The sequence below is a fragment of the Strix aluco genome, chromosome 3 (assembly GCF_031877795.1).
Source record: "Strix aluco isolate bStrAlu1 chromosome 3, bStrAlu1.hap1, whole genome shotgun sequence".
Classification (NCBI taxonomy): domain Eukaryota; kingdom Metazoa; phylum Chordata; class Aves; order Strigiformes; family Strigidae; genus Strix; species Strix aluco.
This window is the reverse complement of record NC_133933.1, coordinates 50,871,633-50,885,165: the sequence shown is the minus strand read 5'-3', so window position 1 is coordinate 50,885,165 and position 13,533 is coordinate 50,871,633. Positions and strand designations below refer to the sequence as shown.

Below are 13,533 nucleotides of genomic sequence, written 5' to 3'. Positions count from 1 at the left end.
TTATGCTGTGACTTTAAAAATAATTCTGTTCTTAAAATCTGGGTACAATAATTAATAAATATTAGAGCACTAGTTCAGTAGGTTTCTTCGTGGTCCAGCTGTGCCTGCATCTGTAGTATTTATACCTTTGAGGCTACACAGATGAATACGTTTTGAGAAGAATATTTTTAATGTTAACTCTATTCTTCTTCCATCTTTCCTCATCAACAATCCCCTGCCCACACACACTCATGCAAACACTCTTTAATGCTACAGAGTGGCCGACAGCAAATGATTAAGATAAACCTGAAGTTTTTGGTTGAGGTTTGACGTGGAAAAAAAAGAGCTGAGCTGATACAGGAGGAAATTACTTTTTGAAGAATAGGAGAGCATGTGGCCAAGTATGAAGGAATTTTCAGAAAAGAAATAACTAAATAATTTATTTTGCTGGCTGATTAGGTTAAAGCTAGATGGATTTCCAGAAATGTTACATGTGTTCAACCGTTGCAATTCCATATTTAATTTTTCTCCAGTGCAAATAATCCAAAAGGACTATTAGAGGTTCGAGAAGCTTTGGAAAAGGTACATAAAGTAGAAGATCTTCTTCCCATAATGAAGGTAAATTCAAGGAAAACTTCAAAATATGATAAAAATAATAAAGTGTATTATGGGAGATATCCAGTTCCTCAGAATAAACATTGTGTAAGCTTAAAATGAATAACTGGAAACACTAACTCAGGTTATTTTAAATTTGCACATGTAGGGTATGACCTTCTCTTTGATATATGGAGATGTGTGATATGTATTTGAAAGGCTTGGCCTAACTGTGAATTGGTAAAGAAATTATGGGGAAACAGAATGTTGAATGTAATTCTTTGAAGCCAGCCTTATCAACCAGGAGGGTAGATCCACCCTAACAGGCTCACAGTATGCAGGTACAGTATGAAGGAAAAAAATTGAAGATGTGTGTCTGAAAGATTAGGAACATGGAAGCTCTTTCTACCTTAGCTTCATTGGTGTAGGTCAGTACGTGTGGAGCTAGCAGGGAGAAACGAGGGAATAGTTGCTCTTAGTGACTGACAGCTAATCTGAAACAAAATCTTGGTTTATGTTCTTGTGCTTTGGAAGACTGTCAGAAAAGGAGTGGGGAAACCTGTAGGTTTTCTTGTTGCTGGTGGTGGTCTTCGTAGAAAGGCTTTGGATATATGACGTGCAGAATGATTTATACTCTTATCTCGACTTAAATAAGAAGACTTGAGCTGGGTTTAAGTAAAAGGTCTTCCCCCACTTCCCCAAATTAATCTAGGATGAGAAGTAGGTTGGGTTTGGGGAAACACTGTTACAAAGTATTTCTTCTTAAAGGATTGGACAGGATTTTACTTAGAATAGAATAAAATTTGGGAAGAAACAGTCATTCTCAATAGAGACAAACTCATTGCTTTCTTCTTGGGTGTGTCCACATTGCAATTTCATATCTGAAAGAGCTCTTTGAAGATGTATTGCTGCTACTACTGATAGACTGTCAGGGTTTGGATTTGTTCATGGTGGTAGTACTCACTCGTGCACTGGAGATATCTTTACAGAAGCTACATGGCTCAAGCACTACATTTTTCTAATATAAGTGTCTTCAGAGAACATACCATAATTTTGGAGGTCCTTTTTATATTACTGTCTTGTTCTTGGGCTTGAAAGATGAAGCCAAGTGGATACTAACTGAACTTAAACAAAAACTTGTGATGAACTAGTAGATGTTGGGGTAGATAGACAACTAAGTGTTCCCTGCTGACACACAAATGTGCAAATAGGGTCCTGTAAAGCACCTAATATGGCTACTGTTGAATTGTAGGCCAGAAAAGTGCTATTAGTGGAGTTAAAAATACAGGTTACTCCAAGAGAATTATGAAAATATATAAACATAGTGGACTATACATGACTTGAAAATAAATGTCTCAAATGGCAGCAAATATTCTTCCTGTTTTTCATAACCTGTGCATTTTGCTCTGGTTTGAATCTCCTATATCCCATTCTGAATTGTATCAAAGTGGAATGCTGTCTCTCATTAGAGGCTTTTACATTTGCTTCTTTAAGTGCAAATTCTCTTTAAACAAAACATCCTGGATCACATGTTCTATCCTAAAATAAATAATTGCCTGAGTAATTCATTCAACACTGTTGCATAATAGTCATTAAAAGTGCCTGTATAAAACAAAGGTCTGCTGATATTAATGTAGTTTTGTTATTTGGGTAGCTGGGGAATGTTGTATGTCAAAAGCTGGGCTTTCGGCTTTACTTAAATACAGTTTTGCCTGGTTTATACAGCTCTGGCTACAGTATTACACTTAGATAATGTAGCTTTGTAAAATTTTTAAACTTTGATATTTTTCCTTCTGATGAGGATAAACATTAATTGAAACTGGATCACAGTTAAGAAATTGTTGATGTGAGCTGTGTTCTGGAATTCACACTTGGCCTAATGCTACTTCTTAGTCTAAACATAAAACCAGGCTCTCAGATTCCTGCTTTTGCATTTACATTGTTACACCAGAAGGTTACAATCAACGTGCAACTTGTGGAGAACTCTGTACAACTCGAACTGTTTTGGTACAGTTGCTTTACATAAACAGTGCTGCTTTATATTTGCTATGTAGTTATGAAGTTGAATGTCAATATGCCTCATTCAATATTTATAAATTCCATACAGTAGGAAATAAAGTATAAATGAAATAATGTAGTTGACAGTAACTCTTTGTCCTGTTCACTCAGTTTGTCCCTTTTCATTTCTGCTCCATGTATTTTAGGTGTTTCAAAACAATAGCTAGGCAATCTGTCTGTTCACTCTAATGTTACTTTTCTTTTCTTTTGAAAGCAGTTTAACAGTAAAACAAGGGATGGGTTTACTGTGAACACAAAAGTCCCCAGCCTCAAGGATCAAGGAAAAGAATATGATGGATTCACAATTACAATTACAGGAGATAAGTATGTTTGCTATTTTCTGGTGTTCAGGAACATTAAGTAATGATCAAGTATTAGCAATTAATTTTCTCAAATGCCATTTCTACTTGCATAAAGTGGGTTTTGTTTTTCACTAAAAAATTTGTTCATTTGAGGCCTTCTGATTTCTGTTGTGTTCCCTAACAAAGAGGGAATATGGGTAACATTGATGGAGTAGCCTCAGTTGAGATGATTCTCTAACATATAGCACAAAAGTGAAGAGAGACCTTGTTATTCATCTTAGACTATAAAATGCCTGAAGGGGACAAATCTCAAAAATCTGTCTTTACCCATGTCAAAATACACTTCTTGTTGTGAGACCTTGTCTGTTATGGAGACTGAAAAGTCCTGAATGGAATCAAAATTTCTGTAATCTAAGAATGGAAGGGACTCTTCTATTTAGATTTCTGGCCTTTTTTGTGTATGTTCTTGTGATGTTTGCAGAACTTCTGTCTGCAAATGACAATTTAGATGGTATCTTGAATGTATGAGGATACAATCATGAGACTTTGGGTCACTCTTTAGTAAATTTCAGTAAATCATCCCTTGATGGATTACTGGCTCCTTGTCTTCCTGAAGAATGAGCATTAATCTGAAGCTCAGAAGCTCTATCCTACTAACTAAAAACTTTGGTTTATGGGATTTAAAATTCTATGCACTGTAATTTTTCCCAAAACTTGTGTACTTTCAACGAGTGACATGGAAGCCAAACTTCTCTTCTAAAATGTTAACATATCTCTTGGTTTTTAATTTTACATTCTAAATCATATGCCTATATACAGTGAAATGGCATTAAATATATGGCCTCACCCTTTGGGGAAAATATTTTGGTATTGGTAAAATGGTCTTTGTTCTGCACAAACTTTGTTCTGTATCAGTCAGTCTGTTTTGATCCATAGTTTGTAACTATGCTTTTATACCAAAACAATTCCATTTTGGTAGTTTAAAAGTTAACAAAACTACACTTTATATTCTATATGGAAATCTCAGGTTCACAAAGATACTTTAAAATTTCATATTTCTTTTTTTTTACCTATGCTTTAAGTGAAACACTAATGCTTGTGAGGTGTTCTTCGATGAAAATACTTCATTAGACAGCAATCTTCATGTATTCTTTCAGACAAACTGCAATGTGACAAAATGTTTTTAATTCAGTGATTTTTTTTTTTTTAAACTAAAAGGGGGGCAATGCACACAATCTGCCTAAGGAGAAATTATAAGAATTTAAGTGTAGTACATTTGTAACCCTAGATATTAGATTATGCATCAAATTCTGTTAACAATTCTCACCTCCTTTTTTGTTTAATCTACTTGATAGAGTGGGGAACATATTATTTTCAGTAGAAACTCAGACAACAGAAGAGAGAACACAGCTGTATCATGCAGAAATAGATGCACTATATAAGGATCTAACAGCTAAAGGAAAAATTCTAATTCTGTCTGCAGAGCTGGGGGTAAGGCCGTTTTAATGGAAACGATTAATTCCATGATAAAATTCCATTATGTTTTTATACCTTCTGTTTAATAGTCATTGTTCTAATAATTTCTGACAGATCTTTAAGTATTAAAATCGACTCCTTGCTTAAACCCAATATGACAAACACCATAAGAAGTTGACATAATTCTGTTACTTTAAAATTTGCTATGCTTTGCAGTAACAGAGAGTCCAGACAAAGGTCTCAATTATCACAGTGTGTTCCTTTTTTTTTTTCTTCTTATTTTCTTTATTTTTCTCATGGGTCTGTGTTCACTGTTTCATCATCGTTATAAGCTTAGGATTTGGCTTGTGTTGGTTACATATAAGATAAGTAACACGAATTCGTGAGAAGCCCTAGAACTGTGTTTGGGTTGATTCATATTGCAATGAGAATCTGACTACATTTTAGCTTGTGCTTCCATTTTTCATCCTTTAACACAATGTAGAGGAACTGTGTTTCACCGAAATTTTAAAGATGTAACAAAATACTTTGCTTAAACATCTGTTAATCAAACTTCAACTCCTCAGCTTGACGCTTTTCACATTTGAAATGGGTTTTAAAAAAAAATAATCACAGTACTGTGAGACTTTCCAATATGTGTTTTCTTTTACATGGTATTACCTGACTATTAATTATCTTTAACTCACTTTTTTTCTCTCGCTTAGGAAGTAGATGCTGTCTGCAACTTGATCCTGTCATTAGTTTATTACTTCTATAATTTAATGCCACTTTCAAGAGGATCTAGGTTAGTGATTTCTTTATCATGTGTGTTATCTTGGATGCATGCTGTAAAATGTCCATGTGTTGCAGTATCTTAATATTTTTTTAATATTAAAAAAAGCTAAAAAAGCTCTGGGTTGAGCTGTGTCTTGCACAGTTTCTCATTTTGTGCTGCCATGACGATGGGTAGTGTGACTTAGTACTGTTTTAAAAGCTAGTTTGTAATTGCTGATGGTAAATATTCATAGCTGCGTGTATATTTAAAATGATGAGTATTCTGTATTCATAGACTTCAGCTCACAGATTGAAAAGTGTAATTTTGAAATTGTAATGCTTGGGTTCCTATTCCATACTGTGTTACACTACTGTAATTTCACTCAAGAAGCTTTACTGAAACATGTATTTAAGATCTCAAAGTGTATTTCATAACTTTCTAAAATAGAATACACTAAAATATTAGTAATTTATTGCAACTGTTAGGGTCACCAAATGAAACCCTAGAATAAAGCCCCATATGTCGCAGATCTGTTCAACTGAAATTCTAGTTTAATTCAAACCTGGCTACATCTAAGACTATTATGAATCGCTGTTCCACAAAGCACTTAAGACCTTTAAGCTTATTATTAAACACAGTTCAGTAGAAAATAAAATTTAAAAAATCCTGAGACTTCATTTTTACAATCAGACTTTGCCTTTATCTTACAAAATAAAAAAAAAATAGCAGAAATTCTGTCTCGAGTTTCACAGTTTAAAAAAAAATAAATAAAAAAGAGGCAACTGAACAGCTTTACAGTGCCTCTAGCTCTGTTGCAGTAGAGTTTATAAACTCTTCTGAGCTACAGCTGAGCTTCTTGGGAACAGGATCTTGCTTTGTTTTCAGCTCTGTGGAGTCTTAAGAACTCATAAGTCTGAAATGATAATTGACTACTGTAGAAACAGTGCTCTTCAGCAGTTAAACTTCATAGGATCTTAACTTAATTCCAGTGGTGTTGGAAGGTAACAGTGATTTCACTTTTTAAGTGTTTTGTGCTTGTTTTTACTTCTAAAATAAAGTAACTAGCACAGTAATTTTTACTAGCCTTCTATGAAACTACTGTATTCTATTTGTTTTGTAGTCTAAAATAGCATTTAAGGCAAGACTTTTACAGTACTTTGTTTGTTTTGATTTTTTTTTAGTGTGATAGCTTATTCCGTGATCATGGGAGCCATAATGGCAAGTGGAAGAGAAGTATCAGGAAAAATTCCTAAAGGAAAGGCAAGTATCAAAATACACTGGTTCAGCCTCGATGGGGGGAGTAACACTTGAAAATGTGAGGAAGGAGCTGTAAGAATGAACAGAAGTTGCACACTTGTTTACTGGGATGGGTTAGCTTCATACTGTGGTGTCTTGCAGCCTGAGAGTTTTGCAAATGTCATTGCTGTTCTGACAGCAGGTGAGACTTAGGGATAGTATGTGCAACAATTCTGGTTAGTCAAATTTTAGCAGTCTGTGTTCCACAGTAATTACATGTTTGTAACTGAAGCATTTGTAGTGTGCCGAGCTGCTCTTTCCAGCTTTATTTGAGAAGGGTTCTGAGAATACTTAGGCAGAATTAGTGACTCTTCTGGCACACAGCAGAAATTTTCTGTCTTTACTCTCAATGTATTCCAGAGTGTTTAGGGCTTGGTAAGTAGAAATGGATTTGCAACTTCTCTTGATTTCTGCTTAATTTAAAATAAGTCATAGTTTTTAAGTGGCTACATTTGAATATTATACCACCTTGCTCAATAAAGGGTTTCCTTTTCTTTATTCAACTGTTGGTCTCCTAGCGGCGTTACCTCTTCAGCATGAAAGGAGTGAGAGCGCCTCTGTCTCTTTAATGTATTGTCAAAAGAATTAATGAAATTCCAGTGAAAATCCAAACTGTTGAAGAAAATACCCTACATGGATAACTGAAGAAAGAGCAACTTTCCCTTTAGTTCTAGAAAGTCCTGAAAAAATTAAGTTTGTCCTTTCAGTACAATAAACTCCTAGTAGCTTTTAAGAGCAAATTGCACTTGCTTAGTAGCAAAAAAGCTTCCTTTTCAGTATGCTGTTAAGCTGGTATGTTCACTGTTCTGTGGGAGTTCAAGCTAAGGCAAAAGACTTATGTGGGTTTTCTTATACCTCTTCTTAGGACTTAATAAGGTAGTGCATTTTGCTGACTGATTCTATGCAGGCAAGCAGAGTTTCTGGATTACTAAAAAGCAGGATTTCTGACTTACAGGAAGCTTTGGGGACATTTTTACATTTGAGGTTTTTTCCTGTAACAGAATGCCTGAATTGGAAAAAAACCATTCTTTAGGAAAATATTCACCAGCTGGAAGAAATTGTTTTCCCCAGTTGAATGAAACTGGGATTATTCCCCGGCCCCCTCCCCCACCCCGCCCCGATTCCTTAGAAGGGTATTTCTGGTCCCAAGTTTATGACAGCGTGCATTATCAGACTGCTCTGAAGACAAAGGTACACAATAGTTGAGAGTCCTGTTATTGCCTAGCAGGTCAGTCAGCAGCCACGGCCAGTGTAGCTTCCAATATTGGATGTAGTGGGGTGTGCAAACCCACAGAAAATTTTAGTGCCTGGCATGCGTGCTGACTTGCAAACTGGTGATCAGGGACAAAGTAGTCTGGGCACAGACTTGTTAGTAAGCTTACTCCTGTCTTACCAAGAATGTAGGGGGCATGTTCTCAGAACCCTTCCTTCAATTCAGCCAAAGTTCACTGAACCACAGATGCGTCAGCTTAAATGATTCAGTACTAGTGAACTAATGTTTTTGACTGAACGTTGTTTTGCTGAAAACTTAATTTTAGCTGTAGATACGAAGTTGCACAGAGTTCTTGGCTATATGTAGTCAAACTTGACTTAAAAACACATGTAGAATGAAGTAATACAGAATGTCTGGAAAGTCTGATATAAATCCACTGATCGTGTGATGCAGTATTTTGCAGAATACGGTATGTAGAAATGAGAAATATCCCCATTTTATTTGGACATTGTAATAAAAGGGCTGAAGACAGTCAATATTTTCTGGCACTGACTCATTAGTATAAACACCTTGTTAAGAGATAAATAACTGGATTTTGTCTCAAAAGGAAGGATATGTTTTTAAAGTTGAATTTATATGTTAACAATATTTGAGGATTAACTTCCTGAAATTAGAGAACTTAAAACTTCTCTAATTTCTTAATATCTTTTTTTTTTTGTTTTATTTTCAGCTGGTTGATTTTGAAGCAATGACAGCACCAGGATCTGAAGCTTTTAGCAAAATAGCAAGAAGCTGGATGAATCTAAAAAGGTAAATCTTTTTGTTTGGATGAGGGGTGGGGAAATAAAATATGAAAGATTTCATATGTCACATTCAAACCTATACTAAAAAGTGTTACTTAAAAATTATGAGTTTAGTAAATGATTCTGTGGTTTTGATGCTGTTCAGGAATTGATAAAATTTGAATTTACATACACAGTAGTTTATTTCTAGTCTTAGCAGAATAGTTAGTAGTCTAGACATTCAGTTATGTGAGTGTTATCCTCTGAGAAAATTATTTCGGTAAATATTTTCTTTATTTTGTCCAGTGGTGTCAAATTTGCCTTTTTTTTAATCATTAGTAAATCCGGCAATTGAGTGGATAAAACAGGGGAAAATTTTAACTTGTTGGGGTTTTTTCCATTCTTACGGATCTTTTCAAACCATATATGAAAAGTCATTTACTTATCCTTTAGTGCTATTTTGATTGGGAGAATAAGTCTTTTCAAAGTAGATGGAATTTTTGAATATACAGAATTACATTACTTAATATAACTGCATGACTTTTGTATAGTGCTTTAAAATTTTAATTTTCACATTAATTGATTTTTGAATACTGAACACATTAATTCCATGTCAATATGATGAATCTGGTGCATTTGATTTGTCCCTTAGTGGTTATTCCACATACAAAATGTAAAAATCGGGCCAGAGACAAAACCAGTTTTAGTATCCTTCAAGTCAGGGTCAAGACACTTAAAGGGTGCTGAGAGGACTGGCCAATGTCCTTACAAGGCCATCTGTAATCTCTGAAAGGGTGTGCACATCAGTGGACATTCTGCTGACTGCAGGAAAGGAAGTCTTGCATCCATCTTCAAGAAGGCTGGAAGGATGACACAGGGAAACTATAGGCTGGTCAGCCTCACTTGGGTCCCTGGGAAGGTCATGAAGTGAGTCCTCTAGGAAATCATTTCAGGGTATATGAAGGAGAGGGTGACTGAGGACAGTCAACGTAGGTTTAACAAATGTTGTGTGGGCCGGTATGATTGCTTTCTGTGATAAAACGACTAGATTTGGGGATGAGAAGAGAGCAATTGATGATGTTTATTTTTACTTCATCAAGGACTCCCACAATAGTCTCATACCAAGATAGCACATTGTGGTCTGGACGAATGGACATCTAGATTGGTAAAAAGGTGTTTGGATAATCGGATTTAGGGGGTACTCAGCACTTTAGACCACACCTAGAATACTGCATCCAGTTTGGGGGCAGCTGTAGTAAAGACTGTGATAAACTGGAGCAAATTCAGTAGAGAGCCACCAAGATGGCCAGGGGCTGGAGCACATGCCTTGACAGGGGTGGGTTGGGCTTGCTCAGCCTAGAGGAGAGAAGGCTTCGCCCTAACAGCAGCTTTGCAGTACCTGTGAGTATTGAGAAGATGGAGCCTGGCAGTGCTTGGTAGGAGGACAAAAGGCAACATGTGTGACGAGGTTCAGACTGAGCATAATCTTTTCACCCTGAGGGTAGTCAAGCAGCTGAGCAGGCTGCCCAGAGAGCCTGTGCAGTTTCCGTCCCTGGAGATTTTCAAGACCTGACAGGATAAAGCCCTGACACCCTGGTCTGACTTTGCAGTTGACCTTGCTTTGAGCAGGATGTTAGATCACAGACCTCCTGAGGCTTGGTCCAACCTGAGTTATTCTGAGAGCCTGAGGAACTCTGCAGCTGCTGTTAGTGCTGAATATCTCATGCTGATTAGTGTTGTTTAACTCCGTTATCCGTGGTTCTCAGCCTGGTCAAAATCACTGGACTATAAAATCTCTTCCTAAATGAAGAAGGCTGTTAAGAAGATTCAAGGACATATTTGTCAGACTCAGGCTAAAAATCTACATGTAAATGTAGTCAAAATCAGCATTTATTAAGGAGTGACATTTTTAAACTACAGTGTAGCAATTTGCAGTTTTTATTAAAAGTAGTCTGCACAAATATTGTGACTTGGTTGTCTTGGAAATATAAAATATTTATGGTTCCCACAATTTTTTGCTGTAACACTCTCAATTTATATACTGAACTTCTTAATGCTCTGTTCATGTCTTTTTTTTTTTTTTTAAAGACATATCTTTACCAAAAAGGAACTTCTCTCTTGGGAGCAAAGTCAGCTTAAGCCATTTCAACCTACCTGTGTGTTTCTGACCCTCTCAGTTGTACTGTTGAAGTTTGTGGGAGTCCATAGCAAACCAGATCAGGGAACTGATTTGTGTTAAAAATAAACTTGCCAAAACCAAAATTATTTTTTTAACTGAGACCATTTTGTAGCATAGTCCCACTGATAGTATTGCTGGCTCAAATGAGAGATGTATAATGGGTAAGGAATGAGCCAGAGTGGAGAAAATACTAAAGTTGGCTTTGCTTGATGCTGAGAAAAATATCTGTAGGACCCCAGTCCAAAGGACTTGAAGTAATAATATGAAGGTAATTAACTCGAGTGGCTAATTTGTCTGTGGTAGAAGAATAATAGTGGGTAAGTAAGGCTTGAAAACTTAAAGCAATAAAATTTTGCTTTAACTTCTGCCACTTCCGAAGGCTCTTTCATGTACTCATTATTTTCATTCTCTGTAGTGAGTGAGGAGTGATGAGGAGCATCATTTTGTTGGAGAAGGGGATGAAGAGAAATATAAGCTGATGTGTTAATTTCCAGGTAAATCATAAATCTCAGCAAAAGATAAATAATTTTCTTTTTTTCTCCTCTTTCAGTATTTCACCTTCTTACAAGAGCCTACCATCAGTATCAGAGACTTTTCCAACCCTGAGAACGATGATTGAAGTACTAAATACAGACTCATCTCATTGTCTAAAAAAAACGATAGTTGTTGTATAATTTATACAAATAAAAGGCCAAGAGGTTCTGCTTCATAAATTATTTTGAAGGGGAAACCATGGTCAAAATGGTTTGGTTTTGGTTTGGTTTTTTTAATAGAGTAAACTTACTCGAGTAGTTATCACTAGAATAAAAAGAATCTTTCTGTGACTAACGATATTAAAAAGGAAGAAATTAGAACAGCTGATTTCTTGTATTGAGACATACTCTAACAGGAAATACAGTTGTTCAGGGGCCAAACTGAAGAGCAATGAAACTTGATAACAGTTATGATCTGAAGATACCGCAGGTGAAAAACTATTTTTTTTAAAAAGATAAAAGTAATCTGCATTGGAAATACCATTATACTACTTCCCATTTGGTGGTTTGTTGTTTGTTTTTTTTTTTTAAAAGCCTCTGTCTTCTGCATGGAAAACTTCATGAGCTGTACATGTGTGAGTAATTGGTAAATATGCAGGCATTTGATGTAGTGCAATCCAGTGGAGGAAACAGATGTCAGCTTAAAAGAATGGGTTTTGGGAAAACATCATTTGGAAACAAAAACAAACAAACGACATATTTGGAGTTAGGCTCTTGATGAGTAAATGTCAAAAACACAGCAAGAACATCAGTCTCCCTTTCCAAGTACCCTTTGGTGGTGGTGGTTGGCAAAAGATATCAATGGATTGACAGTATATTGGAAGAACTAGCTAGAGCTCCTTGAGTTGTTTTGTGGAAGAGCCCAGCAGCATTCTGGAATGGCAGAGCTTCCTGTAGGGCAGAGCTAATTCAGTTCAAACAACATGGACAGTACCATGAACAAATTTCTGATTGAAATAGTGCGATATTATTTTTGGTGAGTCCTAACTGATGATTCTCATTTTAGCCTGAGCTCTCTGACTTTAGAGCTCTTTATCAGTTTACACAATTTCAGGAACAGCAAGCAGTGGTAGGGCAAATGTCTGGTTTCCTCAGTGACTTTGTTCAACACTTTTTTCCTGCCTGTATATTCAGCATTTCAGCAAACCTACAGAACTGCTCTGTTTTAGATAGAGCTTTCAGCTTAATATTGATCATCTAAACTGTGATTCTGTTGCTGTCATCTTTTATACAAATACTCTATTCTTTTTTTTGCTTGCTTCCAATTTTCCAGAGGTTAGGGCTTTGGGCAATTGAAGATATCTGTCCTAACCATGTAATATGAGATACGCTAAAGAGTAAGTTATTTACCAAGGGACAGGGGAAAACATCCCGCATACCCCAAGTGTACCAATAGCAGTGGTGTGCTTGTTTTTCTCTGGCTACAGCACAGGGCAATCTCAATCCCCACTTTAATGAAGAAGGAAATGCAGCAAAGCATCACGAATGTTGATAGAGGTGACCTATTTTAATAGTGGGGCTGAAAACAGGGTGGAGTTATTGAATTGGAGGGTCTTTTTTTGATTATTCCCCACAAGTATTTATCAAAGTGGGTTCTCTGTGTGTGTTTAAGTTTGGGGTTGGAGGGGAAGTGTCACAAGGTAAGTTAGAAGCTGCTGTGAATACTGACATCCATTATAAGAAAACCCCTGTTGATTTAAAGTCAGATTTCACTGTTACCTTGATCACTGGCAGAATAGGACAGCCATGGGTAGCTATAGAGACCTGAGGGTTTAGGTGTATGAAGGATTTTCATAGAGAAAATGAATCCCAGGAAGTGAACACATACTATGTGTACGTTGGGAAGGAGTGCATCCCAACCAGTAGGAGTAGCTCGCTTCCCACATCACATGTATTTCAGAGGTTTTACTCTTGTCTGCTTGTCTAGTTTATGAACTGGCTGCTCATTGCATTTGGAGTGCATGTTAGCAATGCATCTTCCAGTGTGAACATCTTTTGGAGGAAACAACATGTATGCTGAAGCCTCCCTGCACTGTGAACCAAAATGTGGTAAGTGGAGAAAATGAGGAGACTCGCTTCAAAAGTGTGCGCCCAATTTATATGGAACCAGTGGTGCATATATACCCATGGGAACTTTCATTAACTCAGTTCTAAGATTTTTATGCTGAAAATACAAGGGTAGGGAAAGAATGTGCTTTCCTTCCACCTAATGCCTTTTACTACCTATTGCTGGAACAAATGTTGCTGTCTGTGTAGTAACTCTTCCTTCCTAAGAACAGGCACCGTTACAGTATTCACTTCTTGTCCTGCTAACTTCTGGTGCTGCTACCAGGCTTGGAAGCACAGCAAAAGTAATGTTGTGTGAAG

At 36.5% G+C, this 13,533-nt stretch overlaps 1 protein-coding gene across 5 annotated transcripts in view; it reads left to right on the top strand.

The window, feature by feature from the left end:
- TTC13 (tetratricopeptide repeat domain 13) overlaps positions 1-11,378 on the top strand; it is a 42,412-nt gene extending 31,034 nt beyond the window's left edge. For 2 of the 5 annotated variants that reach the window (XM_074818524.1, XM_074818527.1), the window contains exons 17-23: positions 513-597; positions 2,846-2,951; positions 4,282-4,424; positions 5,114-5,193; positions 6,345-6,423; positions 8,403-8,482; positions 11,184-11,378. In XM_074818524.1, the coding sequence (XP_074674625.1) occupies positions 513-597; positions 2,846-2,951; positions 4,282-4,424; positions 5,114-5,193; positions 6,345-6,423; positions 8,403-8,482; positions 11,184-11,307 (697 nt within the window). In that variant the 3' untranslated portion in view covers positions 11,308-11,378. Of the gene's footprint in view, positions 1-512; positions 598-2,845; positions 2,956-4,281; positions 4,425-5,113; positions 5,194-6,344; positions 6,424-8,402; positions 8,483-11,183 lie in introns of all 5 variants that reach the window. The other 3 variants (XM_074818523.1, XM_074818525.1, XM_074818526.1) reach the window with 3 other exon arrangements.
- Positions 11,379-13,533: the final 2,155 nt, after the last annotated feature.